Below are 27,429 nucleotides of genomic sequence, written 5' to 3'. Positions count from 1 at the left end.
AGCGTCGTCATTCCTCTCTTCTCGCAGGTTCCCGCCTCTTGTGTAATGTACTCGGTGCGGCTCAAACCACTGGTGACAAGATGGGGGTCCCGTTTTTTAAATGTTTTGATTTTAGACTTAGTATTTCGTTTGCGAAGGAAAATAAAACAGTCAAGAAGATTTCCCACGAAATCACTTCACTTCGTATGGAAGGTAGTGAGTTTTTAACATGTTTCTGTGTCATCGGAACAGCGTAATGGACTAGCCCATCTTTGGCTCAACCCTCAGTTGCCGAACTTCCGTGACTCACGAGAAGCGTGATGTAACTTTTGCCGGGAACCGGCTTTCTGTTACCTTGGCAAGGACGGCGACAAAAAGGAAATTACACCTGTGAGTCGCGTGGAAGAAAGACATTATCAAGCTTTCCGTTAAATATATGTATTGGTTATTTTAGTAGAGGTGAAAGAATAGCGGCACGGTGCTCCCGGACAGTTATTTATCCGGTACAGGTACAGTAAGGAATGAATCCGTCTCGTCGCTGTTCGGCTTTTCTGAGCCAACTGTGCGTGTCCTCCTCGCTGGGGGGCCCGACAGCCAGGAGGCCGTTACATCCAGCAGCAGTCTCAGCACCGGGGGGAACACGCTGCTGTCACCCCGGAGGAGAAGGAGGAGGAGGAGGGGGAGTCAAAGGGACCTGTCCCCAACTAATGCCGAACGGGACACCCGTCACCGGGGCAGCACCAGGTACTGCACTCATCATCCAGCGGAACATGTCATCTTCTTTGACTCGAACTGCGGTACAAACCAACTCCTTCTCTTTTTGTATGATATATTTTGGTTTTATTGAGTTGTAGGCCCATTTTTTTTAATTTTTATTAATCAACAAAGCTCTTTTCAACGTATTTGCGTTGTTTTGTGGGGGCAACTTTTTTTTGCAGCGATGCATTTTCATCTGTATCTAAAAGCTGGTTGCTGAGGTTGTTCTCCCCTCAGGACGACTTCCTCCCCACAACATCTGCCCCACATGTGTTATGGACCTGTAGCAACCAAACACCTCCAAGGGGAACCAGTACGGGACTGGTTGGACTTGACTCAGTTGCTCTGTGTTTCTACACAGGACCAAATGCTCCTTTTCAAATAGGTCTTCTGGACAGCTTGAGCGGAGAGCTACGTTTACGCAGCATTTGTTTCGAACCAAACAGATGTCTAGATATCTCAATATAAAAGCATTTAAGATAAGATAAGACAAGACATCGATTGATCCTCCATTGATCCCGCAATCAATAGCGATCACAAAGGTTGGGTCCGAATGACGTCCACAAATGCCATTTTTTGTTATTTACATATCATGACATAAACTGTTGTTTTTTTCCTTCAAATTCTTCTGGCAGTGATAGACTGGAGATTATTTTCAGGCCTGTTAAGAATGCACTAAAACGGTTACTGTATTTGTCAACGGCACAATTCCTTTTAAGGCCATAGCCTCATTATTAAATGAGCTATAAGCTGGATTCTCTCTACAGTACTGGACTGTTTAGTATTATAGATAAATTGTGCACACGACAGTCAATAAAAGCAAGTAAATGACAAATCGGTCCATTGTTGTTTTACATTCAGGCGTTGGAGGCGCGGAGGTAAATCCCACTGTTGTTCTATTCTATAACCCGAGAAGATGCACAACGGCTTTTCTGTCGCCTGACCCCGTTAAAAACACTGAACCACATGCGCAAAGCCAAATTGTTATCTACTCGTGTTCTAGTCTCCGTATCGTTCATCATCATCGCCGCATCATTGCCACAAAAGATTGCGAAAGCTCTGAGAGGTCAAAGACTCTACCATATATAACACGTACGTTGACACATTTCTGTGGAGCCGTGAAGAAGAAGAAAGACACACGGCAGAAAGCCTGGAATGAGCTCTTCTTGTTTTGGTCGGGTGTAGTTTGAGAGAGCTTCCACATGTCGCGCCCAAGTCCTCTTGAAACTATTTGTACGAGAATCAACGATATAGAGAAAATACAAACGATCTGTTTGAATATGGAAAATTAACTTGTATATTGCTCCTTTCTAGCGCTCACTAAAATTGCTTTCCTTTCTTTTCCTTTCCGGTCTCGGCACAATCGTGCTGCTTAGAAACCACTTCTATTTGTTCCTTTTCTAAAACTGAGCTACAGGATGTTCTTGAGCAGTTTCCTCTGTGGTAATCTGCTCAAGCAGCCTCGGTTTCCCTTCCTGCAAACGGTGACTCTGCACTTCTTTAACTGGCTGCCAAACAGGTTGAGAGGACGGTGAGGAAATCAAGAGCCCCGCCTGGCCGTAATGCAGGAGTTAATCCAGCCTCCGCGTGTGAACCACCAGATTGCATTTCAAAGGCCTCGTTTCGTTTCGCTCAAGGAAGAGAAATCGGCAACAAAGCAGCAGCAGCAGACGCTGCCTGGACACGGACAGCTGACTCGAGTCAAGGTCACACAAGGACATGGGTTAAAGTGATGGAAAGATTTGACGTTGCACTGGGTTCAATATTAATTAAAACTGCAATGACGGAATATTTCGGCATATTTTTAAGTTGATATGGCAAACTTTGCAAACGTTGTTTTTAGGGCTGTCAATCGATTAAAAAATGTACTAATTAATCGCACATTTTGAAATTCATTAATCGCGATTAAAAGTTTTTTTTTCTTCTTTTTATAGACAACACTTCACACAGAGCTGTGTTTTCAAAGAGGCTCCTACCTATATAGTGCCAGCGAAGTATTTAATATTGTGGATGATAAATTGTTTCTTCAGTGAAACATCCAGATTAGTAAAAAAATATATATATATTTGAGACCATTAGTCCTGTCATCTTTAACATTGAACAGCAGCAGAACCAGTGGCCTTGGTAAACTAACTGACATTCAAATATGTCACGTTAACCCTCTGGAGTCTTGGGTCATGTTCTCCATTTTACAAAAAAATGTAAATTCACCTTTTAAAGGCGTTTGCATATGACACATACCCATGTGTTATACATCAAACATTACAGAACAATCTCATCTCTATATATTGAGGCTCATTGTCCTCGCGCCGTGTTCTCTGTCTTCTCTGACTGACAGGCTGCTAATGAGCCTCACCTGTGAGGTGGGAGGTCCTTTGTGATTTACTGAGTGATCATTGGTTGTTTTTTTCGCAAAATGTTGACAGACAAACGGATTGACAAATCACGGTGAAGGTTTCGTGTGACGAGTTCTTTCCGCGCCGCGTTACCCGAAACGTCGCCCCTCCGTTCCTCTGTGTATCAGAGGGGGAGACGGGAGGAAGGAGGAGCAGGAGGAAACCCGACTGATTCATCCACGAGTTTAAACTGATTTCTGCTCCTTATTTTCGCGGAGAAATAATTTTTTAAAAACGGAAATAGTGTTAAACCTCACTGCCGCGGTTTGACGCTCAGGGGAGTGTAAAAACTTCAACGAACGCCGGAAGTAAACAAAGTTGCGTTAAAATATTTTAGTGCGTTAACGCGGCCAAATTAATCGCATAGATTAACGCGTTAACGCTGACAGCCCTAGTTGTTTTATTTAACCATTCAGCTGCTGCAGAGCAACATTAGCGTTCATTTGAATTTGCTTCTGTGTCCTTCTGATGAGTGTGTATGTATATCAGTGGCGGTTCGTCCATAGGGGGCGCTAGGGCGCCGCCCCTCTTAAAACGTGTAGATGAAAAAAAAAAAACATCCTGTCAAAAAACATTATATGCCAAATCATTTAAATAGTAAATATACCGTGTTGACGCGCTAACTGTGTGTGGGAGACCGTCAGCCTGTCAACAACAACTTAAGTTCATGTGAAAAAATATAATATATCGCCATTATCACGGAGAGAAGCCCCTCCCCTTTTTGGAGGCGATCTAACGTGTGTACGGCATCGAGAAAATATTTCAGTTGTTTCGGCAAGGACCGGCTTCTCATTGGCGGATGAAACGTGAATCTTGGGTCGCAAAAATATGCGCTCGTTGGCCAATGACATCGTTTTATTATTTCACGTGACTAGACTATACGGCAGATCAGAGACGTATCGTTCCCTCAGCCCAGAGAGCTCCACGGAGCTACGCGAGCAGGTTGCTAACGGAGCTGTCAGCTGGAGGCTCAGTGAGTAATGCGCTGTTTAATTTCCCCTGTCTGTTGTTCCAAAGGGACTGAAACTCTCTGGACTACAACGGGGGGAGGGATCTAAAGAGCTTCAGACAAGTGTAAAGCACGAATCTTGCCGCAGTTATCTAGCTAAGAGCATGAAGCTAACTCGCTAACAGCCTGAAGCTAACCCTGTTTACAGTCAGCAGAAGGAGACCGAACTGGCATCGAAACACAACGAAGAAGTTCTGAAAAACAGACACATTCCCTCAAGAATAATGGAAACAGGCTGGTTACAGACATGATTGACTTTAACCAGAGAGTAAAGTGACCACTTTAAAGAGAGGAGGCTACTTGTCTTTACAGGAGTGGGTCTGCTCTGTCACCCAATGTAACATGTGATCTCTTTGACTCTATTCTGCTCTGAACCTCTTTTATGTGAGGGTGAAACTCTTTTATTTTGCAAACCTCTGAAACCCAACCCAATGTTCCTTAAAGCTGCTCTGAACCTCTCATGCCCAAAGTTACAGTGTGTTGATAGTTGTTATTGGACAGTGTTGAGCACGCTGTGTTCTTGAAATAAAGCTTTGTTTTTTACAATATTCGACTCAAAACCTCTTTTCTTCTCATTGTTGAGTGATATTTAAACTGCGCCCCCCCCCCCAAAAAAGTCACCAGCCGCCACTGATGTATATATATATATATATAGGGGAGATACACAATCAAAACATCTGTTGCAGCTGAGCTTAATTACACCTCCTTCCAGCACCATTCCCTGAACCATTGCCCCCTCTGCAGCTGAGCCTCACTACACCCCACCACCACCACCACAAAGGGAGGCCGCCCTGCCCTGTCTGTCCCTCTATGCCTAGTTCACACTCTCCATTTCCCATCAGAAACACCAGATCAGACGCAGATCGGTGCTTCGAGGTCTTCTCCGCGCTCAGAGCTGCCCGACGCTTGCTCGTCCAGTTGACTGTTGGGACTTTGGAGGCGGAGATGGAATACATAAAGTGGCCGATATCTTTGATCCGTAATGTTCACAAATGCGACCGCAAGAAATTTGACCTCAGTAGGGTTAGGGGGCACTTTTAAAAAGTTGTTTTCTTGCCCAGAAGGAAATTGATGGATTAAAGGGCTTGTTTTGGGAACACTTGCCAAAGACAACATTGGCGAGCAGGACTGGGCAGATAGTGGCTAACTAGAGGGCTGGCAGGCAACAGCTGCCAAAACCCAAGTGTAAGTATGTCAGTGCTTGGCTTTTACATTTGACAGGCAGCCTTTCCAGTAAAAACTGACACCAGGGCTGTGTCTACTACCGCATACTTTACGAAGTACACTGCAATACAGTGCACTACAATTCAGTGCACTGTATTGCAGTGCACTGCGTCGCTGATAAGTGCTGTCTCAAATGGAACACTTACGTTAACCACTTGGCGGAAGTGACGGACGCAAATCTGTTCACGGCACCCGCGAAATTAAGCCGGGAGTGACGTACGCAAATCTGCTTGCGATACCCGCAAAACTTAAACTGACAAAATGAATGCACTTCTTGCCCTCTTTGTGTCCCTTGTTTACCCCTTTCTCCACCCCATGTGGAAACTGCGATACCTCCACAATCGCGGCAGGAGCCTCCGTGGTCTACCGCTTGTGCTACCGTAGCCATCTCGTCCGCCATTGTTTTAGAAATAAAATGAAAAGCTGGCGAAAGGGCTCCTCCTCTTCCGCTACGTCGCCAAGATGGCGGCCGTTTAGGGCGAGTAGTGTCCATCGTTTTACACTACATTTTTTGCCCGTTTGCAGTGCACCATCCGAGTACTTTCAGTGCACTGAATTCTGCTGGTTTTTTCAGTGGCGCACTTCGAACACTGAAAGTCAGTAGACACAGCACGGTGTTATGTGACCGTTTTTTAAAGGAAATATTGCGCTTGAGAAACGTGTGCTGGTGAAACATGATCCAGGAACCGTGGTTTGAGTTAGTCTTAAAACAGGTCCAACCATGTCGAAGGGTTGACTATTTAAGTTATTATGACAAGGAAATGTCATAGTGAGGTCACACACATGCATGGACATCCTCACGTGGCCTGGGTCAGCGCCTTAAATTAGTCTCTGTAATAGTCCCCGTATTTCTCTGGAGGCTAAAACTCTTAATCTAACAAGCAGGTCTTTACTGACCTCCATGTGTAACACCCTGTTCTGTTTCTCCTGTGTTCTGGGTCTCCTATGTCTCCTCTGTCTTGATTGTTTAATTCCCTGCACCTGCCCTCAGCCACTCTTGTCTCGTTAGTGTCTGACGTCGTACACCTGTTTTCCCCCCTATATATTGTGTCAGTCTTTCCCTTGTCTCCTTGTTTTTTTTTTTACTTTTGCCTCATTAAAAGAGCACCTTTTTGTTAGTCATATTGAGTCCAGCATGTTTCTCTGCGCCTGAGCCTCACCCTGTGACAAGAACCTGACAGAACAAAACAATAAGGTCCAAAAAGGGGCAGGCTGAGAATCCAGGTTCAGGGCAGGCAGGGTCAAACAGGCAGAATCAGGAATACGGACAGGATAACGGGAAAAGGACACGGAACTAGAGACGACAATCCAACAGGAGACAAGAGAAAGACTGACACAATATATAGGGGGGAAACAGGTGTACGACATCAGACACTAACGAGACAAGAGTGGCTGAGGGCAGGTGCAGGGAATTAAACAATTAAGACAGAGAAGACACAGAGGAGACGTAGGAGACACGGAACACAGGAGAAACAGAACAGGGTGTTACACCATGTGTAATGGGATTGGGGGTCAGGCTGAGTTGAATAATCACCAAAGGAGTGGATACTATATGTGTACATCTATCCATCAGGCCCATTATCTTCCACTCAAAAGGGAAATCCTTTGAGTTAGCTCGGTAGTGTCGACACAGCAGCACTCCAACAAAAACATACAACTGATCTGAGGTCTGTTTGAACCTCGCCGCCAGGGAAGAGTGCTGGGCTTTAATGCAAATTGTTCACAGAGCCTAAACGGTGCAATTAAACTTTGCACTATACGCCTTTTTCCTCATAGACTTATATTGGGAGAGAGATCATTTCTAATTTGCACACATGAAAATCCAATATTTAAACCATATATATACACCACATATTTTTGAAATTCCCCCACTGTGAGACAAATAAAGGAATGTCAAATCAAATATGGTTCCGAAAAGTTTAAACATGCACTGCTGGCTGAATCCAGAGTCCTTTTCCTTTCTCCATTCATGTGAATTGGCACGTGGATGGATGTGGAAGATCGCCAGTAGATTTAAAGTCACATGTATCCAACACCACCCTTCATTCCTTTTTGCACCCTGCACCATTTAATCTAATATGCCTCTCTGCTAATTCAGGGTATTGTCTCGTGTTTGCACAGCAGAGGAGACCATGACCTGGAATGTCATCCGTCTGCGTCATCAGCACCACCCAGCACAGTCTGGCTCATTATTAAGTCTCCCAGCATGCATTTCACATCAGCTGAGAGGGGGAAAAAAACAAAAACATTTAAATTACAAATAAGATGTTGAGTTTAAATAGTGCCCTCTTGGGGATCGAGTCCGATGAGCGACAGTGTGAGGGTTGTTGGTGATGAAGGAGCAGCAGTGAGGTGTTTCTCTGGAGGAAGAAGATAGACACACTGTACTTGTTAGTAGAGCCGGTAGTTTGTTTACAGTGAGATCGAGCCGGACTCTTTTCAGAGTCCCGGCCGGTGGCAACAAACATGCAACGAGAGACTGCAGCGAGTCACTCCGGCGTGCTGCGTCTCCTCCCCTGGTTTTTTCCTCGGCCGCCGTTCTGTTTCTCGAGGGAGAGGGCAGAGCGTTCATGACTGGGCCGGTTCATGACTGAGTCACCCTCTTATGCGGACGCCACGGCAGCAGCCACCCGGACCGTCTCATGAGTAGGGATGGGTATCGTTTGGGTTTTTTCCGATACCGGTGCTAAACCGGTACTTTTAAAACGATACCGGTGCCTGAACCGCTAGTTTTTTTTTTTTAAACGCACAATGAGGACATTAAAAACCTCTTTGGCCATATTCCCTGTAGAAGCCGTTATCATGGAGCACCGACACACAACGGATATCAGACTGTTAACATACACAACACATGTTCTCCATGATATGATGTGATATGTATTGTCATGTGCAGACCTTATAGGGTTAACCTGTCACTGTTTTGATGGGCAAAGAGAACAACCAATCAGAGGGACTGAAGATGACACGTGACAAATACAGTGTTGCTTCTGACAGCGAGTTACACTGAAACAAAGTGATGCCCCACGGTCTTTATTCCTCCGTCATTATATTCCCGGTAACACCGGGTATACAGCCGGGACCGCTGGACATCAACACATCTGCTAGCAGACTGTCACGCTCGTAGCTCAAGCATGGTTATAATGGCTAATTTATTATTTCTTGGGCTACTTTTATGAATGCAAGACTTGCAATCAACGATACGGTACTAATCTGAGTTACGGCTGCTCGTCATCATCGGTCTCCACGTGTTCAGGGGGACCGGTGATGGCCTCCCCGTCGCGCCCAGCCTGACGCTGGTGTCCTCGACACGGGTTCACTAGTCACACACGGCCACGCCTCCGCTGTTAAACTTAAATATGAGAGGCTGTCGTAACCTGCTGACAGGGCGGAGTCACCTAAGAAGTTCACAACAATAGTTTTTTTCTATTTCAATCGGCTCAGGCACCGGAAAGAAGCACCGAAATGTGCGTTGCGTTTCGGTCCGGGTAATACCGGTTGTATTGGAACCGGTACCACATTGGCACCGGTTTCCGGTACCCAACCCTACTCATGAGTCACACCGTCATTGCCGAGCCGCATCCAGCAGAGCGCCTGCTCGAGAAAACAAACCACAAGGAAGGAGAGCAAAGGATCAGAGGACGCCGTGAGGGGGACAACCAGACAGAAAATGGTGTATCTAAACGTACGTACGTGTGTCTGTGTGCAATTACCTGTTGGTGTGGAATCTGTTGAATCAAATCTGCAATTTGAATGATTGTCATTGTGGAAACGCTCGGCATCCACACAACTACGTATGAAGTTGAAGTATGAGGTCGTTGTTGGGTCAGATGAGGTCACCACGTTGAAGTGTTTCATCTGCTCCTCCATCACCGTCTGGCACCCTGCAGCCACAGCCAAAGACAAGTGCAGGCTGCAGAGCATCATCCGCTCGGCCGAGAGGGTTATCGGCTGCAATCTGCCTTCCCTCCAGGTCCTGTTCACTTCCAGGTCACTGAAGCGGGCCAGAAAGATTGTCGCTGACCCCTCCCACCCTGGACACTCCCTGTTCGAGTCCCTCCCCTCGGGGAGGAGGCTGCGGTCCATCATGACAAAGACCACCCGCCACACCAAAAGTTTTTTCCCGTCGGCAGTCGGGCTCATCAATGGAACCCGGGACTGACTGACTGTCACCCCCAGGACTACCACCTCTTCTTCCACCTTCCTCTCTCCTCCTTCTTCCCGCTCCTTCCTCTTCCTCCTCCTCCCTCTTCCTCCCACTCCTCCCTCCTCCTTCTTCTTCCCTCCTGGAGGCCTCCTCCACACGTCACTTTAACATGCACTTTAACTTGAGGCCTCCTCCACACACATGCCACTTTATTTACATGCACTTTAACTTAATCACACGCCACGCGTAACATACACTTTTAACTAAAACACACCACTTGAAGCACACACCCAAACACTTTCACATTACTTGTTGTCTTTCTGTCGTGTTGATTGTTGTTTGTTTGTCATGTCCAAATGTTGCACCTTCCGCCAAAAAAAATTCCTCGTTTGTGTAAACATTCCTGGCAATAAAACTGTTTCTGATTCTGATTCTGATTCTGCTTCGTGAAGTAAGATTACAAAACACTCCACGGGTGCCTTTTTTGGAAAACTCATTTTTCAATGGGCTTTTTCCACCCGCTGGATTTCTGTCGTCTGCCCAGCGGCGGCGTTGCACCGACGTGGTGCCGCTGGCGTCATCATCGGCAGGAGTGAACCAGGAAGTGGCAAAACGGCCAAATAGGAAGAAAAGAGCCATTTGGGAGCTCACCGAGAAAGGAAAGGAAAAGAATCAGGTCATTTTTAGTCTTATACTTTTATGTTTTAATAAAGTGTAACAGCTGGACAGTTTAAGGAGCACGTGTTAGTAGGGACCATTACGTGTGTGTAGAGACTGTAAAGCCCTCTCAGGAACATTTGTAATTTGTGATAATGGGCTGTACAAAATAAACTGAATTTAATTGAAATTACGACACATTGGACATACAGGGTCCGTGTGTGTGTGTGTGTGTGTGTGTGTGTGTGTGTGTGTGTGTGTAAACCCTGCATTGTTTGGCAGCAGGTGACACTGTGTTTTATTGAGAGGTTTGGGCGAAGGCTGACCGTTTTAATTGGACTCTCTTCATTTTGAAAGTCATGCCATGAAAACCTGTCGCTCACCGTGACGGCTCTAATTTCGGTGTTCCAAATATTCCCAGGCTGTTCCTCTTAGGCTTCCTTTGGACCTGCACAATTGTGAGCTTTGTGTCAAAATAAATCCCAGTTCTGGACCCTCACATCACAGGAAACAGAGCACACTGACCCCAAAATCAGATTAGTGAACTAACCAGGTTAAGAGAAGAACAACCCACACTTTGTCTTTCTCTTCCCTACATCCTCTCTCACAAACACACACACGACATGTGATAGTCCTATACCCCTCAACTGTTAGACAACATGCCCATTCTTATTATATAACCACTATTCAACGGCAGCATCTTCCTCCAGGTCCTACACACAATCGTACCACACACACACACACACACACACACTCCCTCTGACCGTCCTGGCCCTCTCTTTCTCTCCACCCGTTTTTTTCAGTCAAATTAAAGTTTCTAATCTGAGAGTTAAAGTTGACGATCAGAGTGCACATATTGATATATATATATACAGTAGGTGTTACTTGCTGAAACAGGAAGTGGGTCAGCAGGTTATGCATCAACATTGTTGGTTAGTGATCAATCGAGACAAAACAGGAACCGTTAAAACAGGAGATTGTGATTATGTCTGACCAGAGCAGTAAAAATATATTTCATAGGGGACATCGTGCGTGGCCATCCCGGGGTAAAAAGTTTGAAATCACCGTTTATTATCGAAAGATTTGTCATTCATCTTTTTTTATCAAAGAAACTCGAGTACAGCGGGTTCCATTTCCTTCATGGACAAAAAGGGGTTTTGTAGACAATGGAAAGGTATCCCAATAAAAAGCAACATTCAACTATAATATTGACTCCGATACCCGGCTCTATCTGCATTCTGTACTTGAGTTATTTGAGTCGGTCTTAAATTGAATTTCAGGTCATGTGAAAGAGTCTTTCTGAAAACGTTGAGTAGAGCTTGAGGCCGGGGTTTTCCCAAAGTTGCGCTTGCAGCAAAGTCATCGAAAGACTTGAGGTAACCCCGGCAGTAAACTACATTTGTTTTATTTCCACAAAGGAGTCGCATGGACGTCGTTCAGGGCGTAGCTCCTAGCTACCCTATCACTTCACTACATGGAGGCGCAGACAGCCTCTCTCATTGCACACATCTCACACTGGTTTTAGGGTGACGGAGGTATCGGGTTGGACATCGTGTGGTTCGGGTGGATGTGGTCGGGACCTCAATCTGAAGCTCGTCCTGTCTCCATTGGACGAGACTCTCCGATCCTCATCCAGACCGACTTACTCGTGTGTCGCCAACAACAGACGCTGCCGACGGATAAAACGCAACACCGTAGAATTCAAGCATCTTGAGAGTTGTTACTAGGACAACGGCAACATCTCCATCAGCGTTGAATGAGTGATTTGTCCAGTTCACATTGCTCAAAGTCCACCTCTCTCTGGCATGGAGACTGAATGTGGGGTCCTCGGTTCAACGGTCTACCAGAAAGCCAGTCTTTCGTCTTTTGACGGCTTCAGATTTGGATTCCCAGCTTGCCATTCGTATAAAGTCAGAATCCTGTTCTACCTTTTTTTTTATTTGCTGGATTGTTGACCGGTTAACCTCAGTGAGTCGTCGGAAAACAAATTCTAAGTGTGTTCTGTAACTGACGAAGCAACCAAATAGCCACAAAAGCTTTTGTCCTCCTCAAAGCGCCGTGTCCGTCGCCGCGTCTTTATTGATGTCGGTGGTGAAGAAGAAGTACGGTCCTCATGCCCGGTGGACACCGTGGGGTAAAGGGATGTTTCTTTATGTGTGCTATTTTGACACCAGAGATACTCCGGTCAATTTTTTTTTTTAATCCATCCATCCCCATTCCCTTTCTCAATGCTCGTTGTTGTTGCCACACCTACACAAAGCATTTTTAACTAGAACGGGCACTCGGTAGAGCGCATACCTTCGCATATCACAAGATTGGGCATTGAATTATGAACATGTTGGCATTAGTTGCATGCCAATTGGATAGAAATTGACCGCGCTATGGTAAAAAGAAGATGTTGACCTTGTCGTGACCTTGACCCGATCGATCCCACAATCTAATCAAATGGTCCCCGGATAATAATCAATCACCCCACCAAATTTCATGCGATTGGGTTTTATACTTTTTGAGTTATGCGAGGAACACGCATACAAATAAATAAATAAATACACGGCGATCAAAACATAACCTTCCGCATTTTCAATGCGAAGGTAACGACCCCTCGCCTATTTCTCCCTTGCTTTCCCCTCATCAGTTTTTCCGAAGAGCAGCAGCAGCAGCAGGTTGTTTGGCACGTTGGCCCAGCCGGACCCGGACCCGGGGGAGAACCCAGACCAGGAAAGGGTCGAGTCGGACCAGCTGCTCCGAGAGTGTGAAGAGGCCCTGCAGAGGCGTCCGGCCAGGCCACATCGGGATCTGGTCAGTCCCAGCGGCACGGAGCCCTGCCACCACAAGCTCCACCCACCCATACGGATCATGCAGTGGAACATCCTGGCGCAAGGTGAGCGGCAGAAACCCGACTCGCACCGTGGCTCTGCCGTCTGTTCTAGTCTGTCAGTTCATTCATGGTCCCCAGAGGGTAAATCCAGCTGACAGAGGGGACACTTGATTTGTTCGACTCGTGCCAACACGTAAAACTAAGATGCCTAATGTAGCCTAAAGGTGCGTTCACACCAAAAGCGATGCGATTTTTTCCACGCGACCGAATCCCATAAAAAGTCAACGTACAGACGCGTGCGGCTGCGATAAGACGCAATATTTTTCTGGGGCGTTTGGGGCGACGCGTTTACAGCGGCGCAATTTTCGCCCCAAGTTGAAAAATTTCAATTTTGAGGCGGTAATCTCGCAACTCGGGCCAATCGGCTCTCGAGTTGCTCCGCGCGTCATCGCTGTCCCGCCGCTGTTGAATCAGAACAAGACGGACAATAATGTTATGAACACAATAACATATATTATAATGTTATGAACACAATGACAGCGTTTAGATGTTCCGCTCTCATAGCGCTGGAAGCGGAAGTCTTTCGGACGTAACAGTAACTTCATCGGTGAAAGTGACCGAGCTGAGTGAGCCTACGGGTGACGTCATCAACCCAACCACGAGGGCGTTAGTGTGTGGGACGTCCACGACAAATATAAAGCAGAACTAGTGGTTAGTTCTTCTGCTGGATGAAGGAGATAACGGTCTTTACGGAGACGAGACAGAGATAAGCCCCGCCCCTTGCGTGAACACGGCAAATGGTCGAGCGAGTAAACTCCCGCGTTTTGGGCGACGCGAAAAATGGCATCGCTTTTGGTGCGAACGCACCTGTACACGACATAATATAACGGACGAGTTGAGCGTGAACACGATCCTCTCTTCCAGCTCTCGGCGAGGGGAAGGACGGCTTCACCCGCTGTCCGCCGGACGCGCTCAACTGGCAGGAGAGGAAGTACCTGATCCTGGAGGAGATCCTCACCTACCGCCCCGACATCCTGTGCCTGCAGGAGGTGGATCACTACCACGACACCTTTCAGCCAATCATGGCCAGCCTCGGCTACCGAGGCAGCTTCATGGCCAAGCCCTGGTCCCCCTGTCTGGACGTGGAGCGGAACAACGGCCCGGACGGCTGCGCTCTGTTCTACCGCCGCTCGCGCTTCTCCCCGCAGGCCACGGCTCACTTGCGGCTGTCGGCCACGACGCTGCCCACCAACCAGGTGGCCGTCGTCCAGACGCTGAGGTGCCGAGGGACCGGCCGGCGGCTGTGCGTGGCCGTCACCCACCTGAAGGCCCGCAGCGGCTGGGAGAGGCTGCGGAGCGCGCAGGGCGCCGACTTGCTGCGGAGTTTGCGCAGCATCACGTCCCAAAGCGCCGGCGGCGAGTCCGAGCCGGCGGGGGGGGGGGGCACCGTCCCCCTGGTCGTGTGCGGAGACTTCAACGCAGAGCCCTCGGAGGAAGTCTACCGGCGGTTCAGCTCCTCGGCTCTGGGCCTGAACTCGGCGTACAAGCTGCTGAGCGCCGACGGGCAGACGGAGCCCGCCTACACCACGTGGACGATCCGCCCCTCCGGAGAGAGCTGCAGCACTCTGGACTACATCTGGTACAGCCGCGACGCTCTGAGCGTGCAGCGCCTGCTGGACATCCCCACGGAGGAGCAGATCGGCCCGGACCGCCTGCCCTCTTACCACTACCCCTCTGACCACCTCTCGCTGCTCTGCGACCTCAGCTTCAAGGAGGAGCCCCATAGGCTGATGTAGGCGGCCAATCGCAGCAGCCCTGGACCAATAGGAGCATTGAGTGACTGGTTGAAACAGCCGGACGCTCTGACTGGAGAGCGTCACTTCTGAAGGAAAAGCTACTTGTAGTTTGAGCAATAGTTTGGATTTGATCCATTGACTTGTCAGTCTCCAGTTTCTATCCCCAAACTTCAGCTGACATGGCCGCTGTGTGCTTCCTCTGCTCAACTCTTTGACCAACTGACCATCATTACATTAATTTATGACATTGTTCTCTGTACTTTCTATCAGTTGGTTAAACAATAATCAACAATTACTTGTGTTTTTTCATTAATTATTTTGCATTTAAGTAATCTTTGACGATTCTGCACTTAAACAATGTTGTCGCTGTGACTACAATGAGGAGAAATGTTTATATATAGATGTATATATAAAAATTAAGTTTTTATTTATACTCCAATTTTTGTTTTTAATTCTTGATTTCCTATCCGACGACTTCTGTATTGAGCGAACCGCTGTCACTCTCGACTGCTCTTTAGTTACGACAGGTTTTTAGTTATACAGTAAAAGAAAAATCAATAACAAACTACTCTAAACTGGGGGCAAAACCAGTTGAAGCTTTTAAAGTGGTTCTGTCCACGATGAGCTGGTTGCTGCCGCAGTCTGAGCTGGAGGAGTTTCAGGTGAACCTGAAGTGTGTTTAAAAAATATGTAATAAAGTTATATTACAAATGTAATAAAGTTATATTATTTCTGAAAAAAACAGTATATTATTTATATATAATATAAATATAATGATATATGTAAAAAGTGAGTCATATTATAGTATTATAAAAAGTCATGGTATGCCAGTCATAAAAGTCAGCCATAAAATAATGATAGTATATATAAAACATATATATATATATATATATATACAGATATGTATGTATACATGTATATGTATATGCAGCTCAAATCAGATCTTTAAGACTGACTGTCCACACTAATAGAAAACTCAAAGTATAAACTGTGACTTTATGACATGTCACAGTTTAGTATGTCAGTCATAGCACATCATAGTTATAGTACATAGAGTCATAGTGTCTCATAGTGATAGGATGTCTTAAAGACTCAGTGTAGGATGTGATAGGTATAGTATATCGAAAAAAAAGTTACAGTATAGTACGTCGTAAAGAGTCATAGTATACTACGTCACAGGCATAGTATAGGATGACATAAAGACTAAGGAGCCATAGTATACTATGCCAGTCATAATATACGATAGTTGGTCATAGAGGTGTGTATTTATAATAGCTGACCAGGTCTTAATACCAGTCTGCTTGTATACGAACAGTAAACAGAATTAGCAGCACTAAATAACACAAATAACGCATTTCATTTTTCAGAGGGCTGAAAAAGACAACTTCAGTCTTGATTTACATTTGTCATTTTTTTTTATAATACATATTTTAAAATCTACTTCAATACAATGATAGCAAAGGAGAAAAAAATAGTATATTATCCTTCAGATGTGCAGCACATCTTTTCGTTCTTTAATCTGGACATTCTTTCACTCCCTTTTTTTATTTTTTATGAACTGTAAAAAACAGTGCTCTGCAGACAAACTGTGACAATGAAACGGAAGAGGAAACAAAGACGTGAATTCAAACGTCCGTCCTGAAGCATACCCGCCGAGTATCAAAAAAAGCTTTTTACATTTCTGTTTACAAGTCTCCTCAGACATTTATATTACGTTTGATTACAAAAAGGACTTTTCATTTACAATCTAAGGCTGCCCACGTCTCCTGAGCTCCGAAAGGATCTGTGTGTGTGTGTGTGTGTGCGGCTGTCCCTTTAAATCCTCTGTGGGGCGCTGGAGACCAATGTCGGGCTACTGTCTGAGCCAATCAGAAAGCAACTCAGCACTGTGACTATGTGGGGGGGGGGGGGATGTGTCCAGCACTTTCTCAGCAGTGTCAAAGGTCACTTCCTGTATCCCACCGGAGGACCCCGGTGCACTCAGGAAGAGGTGGCTTCTGCCGCCGCCGGTGGAGCCTCAAGTGCCGCCGCTTCGGCCGGCTGACTGCTGAGGGGCTTCGAGGGCTGGGTGGGGGTTTTGGGCGGGAAAGAGTGAGGCTGGTTGAAGCGTATGGTGAGCTGCGGCACTGGCTGGGCCACCGCCGCCGGCCGGGCCAGAACGAGGTGCTGCTGCAGCGGCCGGCCCGCCGTCAGCTGGATCGTCGAGGCGGCCTGTTTGGCGGCGCCGAGCGCCATCTGCGTCGCAACGGGCTTCGTCTGGAAGAGCTGCGCGATCTGGCCAGATGGGTTGGACTGCATCAGCGTGGCGAGCTGGCTGGCCGGGATGGTGATGATGGTGATCTTCTCCCCCGCTTTGGAGCCCGCGGGCATCATGGCGGGCATAGCCTGGATGATCAGCTTCGGCAGGGCGCCGGCGGAGGCGTTGCCGATCGTGACCGGGACGCCCGAGGCGGTGGTGAGGATCGAGGAGGAGTCAAACGTCACCTGACCCAGCGAGTTGGTCATGACCACTGGCAGGGCGCGGATGGGCCTGCAGGGTAAAAAAAAAAAGCACAGGGAGGATTATTGGCCACACCCCTCGACAGTCAGGGACCAGCATACACTCACGGGTCGCTTCCTGTGGAAGGCGGAGTTAAAAGATGTGCAGTCTACAGCTAAAACGAATATATATATAAAAACACGACATAACTAGAACGGGCACTAGGTAGAGCGCATACCTTCACATATCACAAGATTGGGCATTAGTTGCATGCCAATTGGATAGAAATTGACCGTGCTATGGTAAAAAGATTTTGACCTTTTCATGACCTTGACCTTAACCTTTGACCCGATCGATCCCAAAATCTAATCAAATGGTCCCAGGATAATAACCAATCATCCCACCAAATTCCATGCGATTCGGTTTAAGACTTTTTGAGTTATGCGAGTAACACCGTAAGTAAATAAATAAATACACGGCGATCAAAACATAGCCTTCCGCATTTTCAATGCGACGGTGATGATAATGAAACCTGCCGCAGTTTATAAGTCATATTTACATTTGACAGATAACGTGATCACTTCAGCTGTGACCTGCACGTTCCAGCAGCCTATTAAAAACACACTCTAACATGCTCATAGCGTGACGAGCGGCGAGCAGAGACCTGGCGCCGGCGTTGCCGCCGATGACGGTGATGTAGGTCTGTTGGTGCTGGGCGGCGGCCGGAGAGTTGGCGCCCAGGCTGACGGTGGCGTGCTGGTGAGCCGGCAGCTGGCCGGACAGGACGCCCTCGCCGTCCTCCGCCTCCTCTCCTTCCTCCTCGTCGTCGATCACCCGGATGTTCTTGGGCATCTCTTTGAACTGGTAGGCCAGCCGCTGGCCCTCCACTTTGGCCAGGATACCGCGCTGGTAGTAATACCTGCACACACACACACACACAATATCAGAACGAGGTCGTCGGCTCTGGGCAACAGAGGGGTCGGGTGGCGGGCTGACCTCAGGGCTCGACCCATGGTCTCGTAGTTCATGTCGGGCTTGTTCTTGTGTTTCCCCCACAGCTTGGACACGGCCTTGGAGTCGACCAGCTTGAAGATGCCCTTCTCCCTCTGCATCCACTTGATGTACCGGGGACAGGTGTTTTTGTCCTGCAGCAGCTCCAGCAGGAACTCCCACAGATAGGTGGTGTTGCCTTAAGGGGGAAGAGGACAAAGCACAATTTTAACAACAACAATCACACTGGCTGTATACCAAATATTCTTATATTCCAGGAATATTCACAATGCTTTTGGTGTGAATACAGCATCAAGAATTACGGATGTATGATGAGATACTTAGGTTGCTATATTAAGACTTGAAAATAACATTTTATATGGAATGTATTTCTTGAACTAATTCACTGAAAAGTAGCATTAACTAACGGTCAAACGATGAAATCTGTTATAAATGATGAGCTTACCTACATTTGTCTTTAATTTCCGAACTATAACTCGAATCCCGCTGTAACATTTATTTATATGCCTTACTCGCTCTCATGAAGCACATTGGGGGAGGAGAACCTCTTTAAAAATCCAAGAGCAAAACAAGAACTTAAAACTTCATGATTTGGAGCTGTATTATGACATAAAATATTCAGACTGCAGGTCAGAGGCTGCAGCTAAACCGGATCTGGGTCTGTCCACGGTGGACTGGCCTCTGCTGGAGTCTGAGCTCAAGGAGTTTAAAGAATAACTATATAGAAACAGATCTTCTTCTCTATGATGGTCCGTTTACTCACGGAGGTCATATCGAGGACCAGGACGATGTTGAGACGGGTTTAGGACCAGATAAAGCATATCTGCAAACTCATGAGGGGTGAAAAAGGTGACAACGGGGTGGGGGTCCTCTGCTCTGACTAAGTCAGTGTCCACAAACCCTTCCAATGAGAATATTATATATATATATGACCGGAACACCTTGAAATATTCAGTAATATTTATTTTGCATGGGCCCAGGTGTGAATAGGAGCGAGGCCCATTCAGAGAAATCTCTACGGCCCACTTGAGCGACAATCACACAGGTTAACAAGTCCCACGTTACACTATTTTACAAATCAAGTAACTTGTGTGCACTTGAACACTTAAAAAAAATAAAAAAATTCTACATTATTTTTGAAATTAATTTCTTTTGTTCCTTATTTCATCCAATAACCAATAATATATAATAAACCTTCCCACACAAATTTAAGAAGCTGGAACCATAAAATGTTTTTTTAAATATTTAAAGTGAAATTATTATCAACAATTCTTTTCTTTTTTTTCTTCTCTTAAGCAACTAATTGATTAATCTAATAATATTTTTAGCTTAACTTTGGTAGTTTTACAACAAAATGTATAAAGTAGAAATATTATTAATGATATAATGATAGTAATAAAAAATATGCGTTGTCATGATATATCATATGGTTAAAGTCATTCATAAACCAACTTCCCTTTCTTTGGCCTGAACAACAAGGACTCGTGAGCTCTGCTGAGCCATGACTCTGTTCCTTGATTCTGTTCTGCCTCTACATGGCTGTCACTAACATTATAACTTCTATACGATACCTGCCATAAATATCATTATACCAGAATTCGATACAATACCATAAAAACAATATGATACCATAAATACGATACTGGTAAATTTGTCTATAATAGTAATAAATAAAACATCTGTATGGTTCACTTTTTACCAACTTTTTCAACACTTAACAAATGACAGTAATATTAGTGTTAATACAGCCAGATATGAATGAAACTACATGGTCCCATCATAGCATTGATTATACACTATGAGGCCGTTTGTCTGTATCTGACCAGATGATACAGAGTTCATCAGGAGGAGCAGCTGTAGAGTTACAGAACTTTACAGACTGTCTGCCTTGGAGACAAAGAACTGAAACATTTCACTTCTGGAATCATCTTTTTCTTCTTTTTTTTAAAGCTGAAGACTTTAAGTCTCAAAAGCTCCGCCACTTGACGCCACTCGCTGTGAGCGCTGCGCAGCGCATTGCGTGCAGACAGCTTGACACAGAGCAGCGCGTGTGCTCTGATCGCGCTCTTTTAATGAAGTATTGATACAACAAATATGCTAAATCACATCGTGTTTAACGTACGGGTACTTTGTTAGTATCGATACACCGTGCAGCGTGACAGCAGCAGATGGAGCGGCCTAACATTCAAGCTAACCTAACTTCCCAAACGCTGTCGACATCTGAACACTGATTGGCCGAGACTCGACACGTCTCATCAAAGATGTTTTATTGCGAAGAGCACCACTCCACATTTTCTCCATGTCCCACTCCAATCTCATGAACGCCGGCCGGCCAGTTGGCCAGTTGACCCTCCCCCCCCCCCCTACCCCAAAACAAAAACTCTTTGGATCTACGGCATGCTGTGGACTTCAGAGCTGGGACCGACCTTTGCCCTCCCTCTGCCTCTTCTTCATCCCCAGGTCAAAGGAGCCGTTGGACGAGGGCTGGTTCGTCTTGGGCTTGCGTCCACCTGCACGCATCAAACAGGCACAAGAGGGAAATCCCAACGTGAGCCTTCCCGCAGCGCACCGTCATCTCATGTGAAAACAACCACTTCACCGACTTATCTGGTACGGCTCGGGCATGAGGCCCCCCGAGCAACAAGCTCCAGGCAATGACTGACCTTAGAGGGACCGACAGAGGCTGTGTGGCCCCTCCTGTACACACGCGTTGAGGCCTGAGAGCCGTGCATGAAATCAGCTGTGTTGTGGTGACACTGACCTCCTCTCTTCCTCTTGACAGCAGGTTCACATTCTGGAGGGATGGGGAAGGACTCCTCTTCCTCCATGGGGCCGCACTCTGTCGATACCTCCACCACCGTCTCCATCATCACGTCCTCTGCTGGGAGGGAGGTGAGGTCACAACTACGTCACAATTATCCTGGACGAAACAATAGGATGGACTACGTAGCATTTATTCTAAAAATATTTTTTTTTCGGAGCCAGAGGGGAGCGAACGAGCCTGGACTGGGTTGATCCATGGGACCATCGTTCTGCGCATTAAAACAGACGGAGACTGCTGCAATCACCCGAGATAACAGATACCGCCCTCATGTCAAGTTCAAAGTTTACTCGGGGTTCGTACACATGTTGACCAGTGGAATTCCAGGACTTTTCCAGGACTTTAAATCAAATTTCCATGACCAAACTGAAATCTCGGTGTGTACATAAAAACTTTTTGAAAATGTAGTATTCAAACAATGAGAATTACAAAGCATACAATATACCTTAAATGAAACAAATGAATGAGAGACAATAGTTTGATTAAAATAATAAACATTATTATACACTTATATAAATGTTTATTCTTTTAATCAAACTATTATCTTTTATGTGCAAATCAGTTTGGACTTGGCGTATGCCAGCTCATAATTTGAGAGTCTTCCTTTCAAAAACATATGAATTATTTTAAACTCGACGTAAATGAACATGTGAATATAACAAATGTCCAGGACTTTTCCAAAACTTTTGTGGGCATTTTACCTGCGTTGCGGTCATTGTGCAGTCCGGGGGACTCCATGTGGAGAAGAGCCTCGGCCGCTTCAAAGGTTTTGTCAAAACACACCATGTCGTGACCGGACATCTCCACTGAGAAGAAGAGCAGAGAGGGAGGAAGAGAAAGAGGAAGAGGGGGTGTCCCCAGTTAGCACTTTCAAACTGGGTGTCTGGGGTTACATCCGTTCCCAGTGCTCGGGTGTAAATAGTAAAACTAGTGAGAGTATTTGTTGCTGCCAGCAGAGGTCAGTCTGCTGCAGTCACACACATCAACAGCTCTCGACAGAGGATGAGGGGGAATCGGATCCATTTCAATTTGAGAAGACGACTCGACAGAGGAAACATTGTTCAGACGCTGCGAGATGTGTAAATAATCCACCATTCCTCCCTTTACGTTTTCTGATGCAACATCCAGAGAGCCTCTTACCAGTCTCCGACACCTCGGTGATCACCTCCTGCTCCTCGGCCACATCCTGCATCAGGTAGGTCTCGTCGTCGTAGACCAGGACCTGTGCAGAGTAGCACTCCTCCACCTGGGCACTGGACACCTCCTCCACGATCACCGCCGGACAGCCCTCTTCCTGCAGCAGCACACCCTCCTCCTCCTCCTCCTCCTCCTCTTCCTCCTCCACATCTTCCTCCACCTCCTCGCCACCTTCCACGATCACCGCCACGATTTCCTCCTCAACTACCTCCTCTTCTTCCTCATCCTCAACCTGCTGCTGCTCACACTGGACAGTTTGGAAAGATGTGAGAAGAAGTGATATTTTTAGTGAGGTCCAAAAAAAAAAAAAATGCCATTATTACACAAACTTGTCCAACGTTTAACATCTGCGCCACCTTCCGTGTACACCAGTAGATATTCTATGATAATCACTTGAATTTGGATATTGGACCTTTTCTGTCCTGGACTGTGATGCGTGTGCAGGGTGTAAAACAGCAACTACGTTTACATGCACATCATATTCTGTGTTTGCCTTTCTGAAGAAAAAGACGATGTTCCTAGAAAGCCGCTTACAGGTGCTACTAAATACATGATCCATACATACTCGGATTACAGCCTCCCTCTTTCAGTCCTTCAACAGACATTTGCACATATTCAAAAACCCGTTGATATCCGAGTCCTTCACGATTTTAAAAAGTAGGTGCGTTTCTCCTCTAGGAAACATGTTGGCTAGTTGGATACTGTTCAACCCACAGAGCTGGTTGTAAGCAGGTGAGAGGCTGTGTGTTGCATACTGCCATAGAACGCTCAGTCGATGCACATATTCTGCATAAATGTCCACAGAATGCCCCGAACAGCTGAAGAATACGAGCATATTCCACAAGTCTAAGTCGGGGAATAAGGACTAATTCAGAATATCCACTATGATGTTTACAGGATCCAGATCAACCTCGGAATATTGCAATATTGGGAATAATGGTGGAATGATAGTGTGTATGTAAACGTAGTAGTCGGTATTATATAATACAGGTCACAAATCTGACAGCTATCAAATACATCTGTCATTACTCTATAGTTATAACTCATAATTGTGAGTTAAAGCAAAGCCACTCAACTGCCACTTGAATTATTGATTACATTTTGCTTAAAGCACTAAACAATACTAATAGGCTATTCCAGTGATAATTAACTGATTTATATGGCACATACTCTATACAAACTATATATACACAGCTCTTCTCTTTTAATATACACATGACATGTTTAATAACATACTCATATTTGTTTGTTTTCCATATTTTATCGCAGAGGTTTATATTTTCTATTTCATATTATTGTTAAGCACTATTCTGGTACACATCCAATTCTAATCCTAATACAACCAGCTTTTTCTTTTAACTTTTACATAACGGCTTTGCTGAAGTCCGTGGCAGCTTGTGTTGTTGTTGTTGTTGTTGTTATAAACGGCTTACCTGCTGAGGCTCCTCCACCACGGTGACATACTCCACGATGTTCCCTCCACCATCTGACACGACCACAGAGGTCATCACTCATTCCTACCGACACAAGAAGGGACATGAGGTCAGGCTGGAGACGGTGGTAAACACCCGGGTGTGTGTGTTTGTTTGTTTGTTTGTGTGGTCATGTGGAAGCCCCACGGCTCTTCTCATGACTTAACGCTGAGCCCAAAACACACGCAATACAGAATGCCAGCACGACTCATTGTCCAGCGGCGTCCCTCGCTCGGGACCACACGGGCTGGTGTTTACTTCCCGAGCCGCTCCTCGCGCCTCCGTGCGCGGCGAGTCCGGAGCTACAACTACCGCGTAAACTCTCCGGGTGACGTCTAAGCTGCTGCTCGCGAGCCAGACTTCACTCCTGCCCGAGTCGTGGGACTTTTAGTCCCGTCGCACATTTGTCGTCCCGCGAAAACAAACACGCGCTGCGCGCTCTGCTTTTAAAAAGCCACGGCTAGCTCGCATGAAGTTTAGTGGACGAGCTCGAGACAGTTGACGTTAGCATACAGCTTGCAAACATTGACAGCGCGCCTAGCGTACACAACTAGCTTGGTCGGTGCAGTCGACCGCCGCCGGTGGACCAAGAGTGCAATCGGACCGGTCCGCACCGGTCGCCGTGCTCTATCCGAGCCCGCGTGTGTGTTATTGCATTGAGTTTCCTCTCCCTTACCTTGTTTTGGCTTGTCAAAAAGAAAAAGCTCCGCGGCTATCGCTACCTGGGCCTAACGTCAGGCAAGTTGTCGAGCCCAGAGTACTTCCTTTGCTCGCATAAAACCAGCGTTCGTGCGTCGTCCGTCCCTTGCAAACCACTTTGCGGACACCTATCGCCGTCCTGCGCCGAGATCTGAAGAGAGAGCGGACGCGGACGCGGGCCCCCGGGGTTGTGTTTTGATCGCGGCTCGTTTCTTGCTACCCTGTAGCTTTCCGGCGCGTCGCCTCTTCGCTGCAGCGGATCGAGGCGGGTCCGAGCGCGGAGCGCCGTGACGTCATGACGGCAAAGCACCCAAACAAAAAACAATGGGCGCAATCTCACGTGTAGTGTTTACACTACATTACATTTAGCTGACGCCTTTATCCACATTGACTGACAATAAGTGCATTCAAACATGTGTTCACAGAACAACAAGAATCAAGAGAGTAACATTTATTCAAGAAACCCAAATGACAAAAAGTGCCATTCAAGAGCCACTGAAGTGCTTTTATTTTGTAAAATGTAAACTCGGAAATCCTCACTAATCTACTCTAATGAATAATTTACACAAATATGTTAATTACACAGTACAGTTATGCCATAGTCGAATAATCAAGAGAATAAGAGGTACAAAGCTCTTTATTAATTTGATTAGCTTTTTGTGATTATTAAAGGATAGGTTAGGTTCACACTTTTTCAAATTCGTCCGAAAACAAGGAGATGTAGGACTGAAGGGACACAATAATAATAATAATAATAATACATTTCATTTGGAGGCACCTTTCAAGTCACCCAAGGTCACTTTACAATAAAATAATACAGAATAAAAGAAAGTAAATAAAAGAATAAAAGAAAATACACAGTCTATTTTCTATTTCACAATACAACCACAAAGTAATCGAAGTATACGCAGTACGTATAATCTCTCAAATAATGCTTAATATTAGTGTGAAATAGTTATCATTGGCAGACTTGGGGATCCTCTCAGGTGAAGGTTTTCAATGAATCTCTTTAAGCTTGACGTTTTTGTCATGCACTGTGACACCTTATTCACATGCAAAGTAGCCAACATGTCCTCATGACTAAAAGATGTAAATGTGTTACCTCCCTTAAAAACTGTTGTTAACTTTTCAGATGTATTATGACTTGTAATGCAAAGATGTGTACACTGTTCCATTTCTCCACTACTCTAACTTGTTTCACACAAAAAACTATTTATTTTGTGAGGGAACAGTGACCTTTTGACCACCACAGGTACACCCTTGATAGCAAATAGATGTTTGTGCCAAATTTGAGGAAATTCGCTCCTGACACAACACATTCACGAGAATTGGACATCTGTGAGGTCACAGTAACCTTGACCTTTGACCTCATAAATCCAATCTGTACATGCTTGAATCCGGGTGGACGTGTCAGTCCCTGATCCGTCCAAGCAGCTCGGCACCTCAGTGGGCCTTGAAGACCCACCATAACTCTGCCTCTGATTGGCTGCTGGCTTCTAAATGCTACTGTTACTTTAGCTATGATGCTAACCAGCTCTTCGAACTAGACAGGAGCTCCGTAGGCTGAAGGGAGGCCGCCCGGTCCAAACTTACGAAAAGGTTTGTTCTTACTTTTTTTTTCAGCGTTAAATTCACGTCTGGTAATATTTTAGGGAAATAATCAACTTTATCGATTGTGAATATTGGCAGTTTTATTAACATTGATATTATTTCATTAATATTATTATGGAAGCCTCTAATAAATATGAAAATATGAGAAAAAGTAATATACTGATATGTATTCATATTATATGCTTCTGTGTTTTATAATTTTTTTCTCGAAAAAAATAAAGCTAAATCGCAAACTGGACACTGTTATTATAGCTGGTAGGGGCTAACGAGACACAAGTATGTATTCCTGCTGTGTATGCATGGTTAGGAATGATCAGATCTATGGGGCAGGTGGCACATGGATGGTAGTGCCACCTTCAACACATTTTAGATTTATGTTTTACATTTAAAAACGTTGGCCTGGGTAGGTGTAATTCGATCACATTTGATTCACGATCACCAAGCAAGCCACCAACAGTCATCGGATTAAAATGGTATTGAATCTTGGAGCTCTGTACTACCAGACATGATTGTTTTATTTATAACAGAGTTGTGCCCACTTAATTGCACAGAGAAGAGCACAGAAAAATACAGAAATCTGTAATTCCGAATAACCAAAACTATTGACAAAAAAAACTTGTTTTAATGTATATGATCACATCATAAGAGCTTGCTTTAAAAAAATTGGCAATTTCCTGAAGAAAATTGGGCCTGGGCCTCATCAGCACCAGGGAGGAGGAGGAGGAGGAGGAGGAGCTGCTGACAGGCAACAAGGAGCTTCTGGTGAACCTGCACAATTTCATCTGATTTCAAGCATGAAGAATAACAATGGAGACATAGCTGGGGGGTCTCCTCATCTGTGGGTCATAGAGAAGCATCAGTATTCAATTGAGACTGTTTCATGCAGTTAGAAGTTCCTCTCAACAAGTTTAAATGAATCGTGAGGTTTAGCGGCATCTAGTGGTGAGTTGCAGAACTACATACCCCCAGGCCTCGCTTTCTAAGTGGGGAGACAACTATGGCGTCATTCAGGTATTTATAGATATATTTAGGGTGTTATTACTACTAGGAGCTACTCTTATCAATACTCTGTTTGTCTTTGTGACTAAATAATACCTTAGACAACCATTATTTTTACAACAGCAAAGTCACTTCATGAAGTTATGAATATCTCACTGGAAACAATAACATTGCTGAGTAAAATGTATAAAGATTGAAGAACATCAGTCAGTCCATTTGTCCTCCCTCATGTCCTCCTCCTTCATGTCTTCAACCCGCTGTCCTTCTGCCTTCATCCTGTCATCTGCTGATTCACTGCCTACAGGTATCGCTCGAGAGAGAGAGAGCTTTTGGTCGAGCTACTCAACGCGTTAGATTTAGG

The 27,429-nt window shown here is 45.7% G+C and overlaps 2 protein-coding genes across 3 annotated transcripts; one reads left to right on the top strand and one right to left on the bottom strand.

Annotated features, from left to right (window-relative positions):
• Nucleotides 1-307: 307 nt before the first annotated feature.
• Nucleotides 308-15,503, top strand: nocta (nocturnin a). The gene is made up of 3 exons (XM_056438724.1): nt 308-723; nt 12,801-13,046; nt 13,908-15,503. Exons 1-3 carry the CDS (start codon nt 501-503, stop codon nt 14,777-14,779), a joined length of 1,341 nt encoding a protein of 446 aa, XP_056294699.1. The 5' UTR covers nt 308-500; the 3' UTR covers nt 14,780-15,503.
• Nucleotides 15,504-16,175: 672 nt separating this feature from the next.
• On the bottom strand, nt 16,176-24,714 carry LOC130209975 (ETS-related transcription factor Elf-2-like). 2 transcript variants are annotated; one of them, XM_056439935.1, is made up of 9 exons: nt 24,436-24,714; nt 23,721-23,804; nt 22,231-22,534; nt 21,792-21,896; nt 21,031-21,150; nt 20,696-20,779; nt 18,255-18,447; nt 17,923-18,177; nt 16,176-17,309 (listed from the first exon to the last, which is right to left on the bottom strand). In XM_056439935.1, exons 2-9 carry the CDS (start codon nt 23,793-23,795, stop codon nt 16,760-16,762), a joined length of 1,686 nt encoding a protein of 561 aa, XP_056295910.1. In that variant the 5' UTR covers nt 23,796-23,804; nt 24,436-24,714; the 3' UTR covers nt 16,176-16,759. The 2 variants fall into 2 exon arrangements, with proteins under 2 accessions (XP_056295910.1, XP_056295911.1); XM_056439936.1 differs by having other exon boundaries at nt 21,031-21,147.
• Between the last annotated feature and the right edge of the window lie 2,715 nt (nt 24,715-27,429).

The sequence above is a fragment of the Pseudoliparis swirei genome, chromosome 19 (genome assembly GCF_029220125.1).
Source record: "Pseudoliparis swirei isolate HS2019 ecotype Mariana Trench chromosome 19, NWPU_hadal_v1, whole genome shotgun sequence".
Lineage (NCBI taxonomy): Eukaryota > Metazoa > Chordata > Actinopteri > Perciformes > Liparidae > Pseudoliparis > Pseudoliparis swirei.
The sequence above is the reverse complement of the archived record's forward strand: the minus strand, read 5'-3'. Positions and strand labels throughout refer to the sequence as shown.

Coding starts and splice junctions, on each gene's coding strand:
- LOC130209975 (XM_056439935.1), bottom strand. CDS start 23,795: ATGACCTCTGTGGTCGTGTCAGATGGTGGAGGGAACATCGTGGAGTAT. Junction 22,535..23,720: donor TGGTGGAGGAGCCTCAGCAG/GTAAGCCGTTTA, acceptor CAAACTGTCCAG/TGTGAGCAGCAGCAGGTTGA. Junction 18,448..20,695: donor GAGGCAGAGGGAGGGCAAAG/GTCGGTCCCAGC, acceptor TTCCCCCTTAAG/GCAACACCACCTATCTGTGG.
- nocta (XM_056438724.1), top strand. CDS start 501: ATGAATCCGTCTCGTCGCTGTTCGGCTTTTCTGAGCCAACTGTGCGTG. Junction 724..12,800: donor CGTCACCGGGGCAGCACCAG/GTACTGCACTCA, acceptor TCCCCTCATCAG/TTTTTCCGAAGAGCAGCAGC. Junction 13,047..13,907: donor GTGGAACATCCTGGCGCAAG/GTGAGCGGCAGA, acceptor CCTCTCTTCCAG/CTCTCGGCGAGGGGAAGGAC.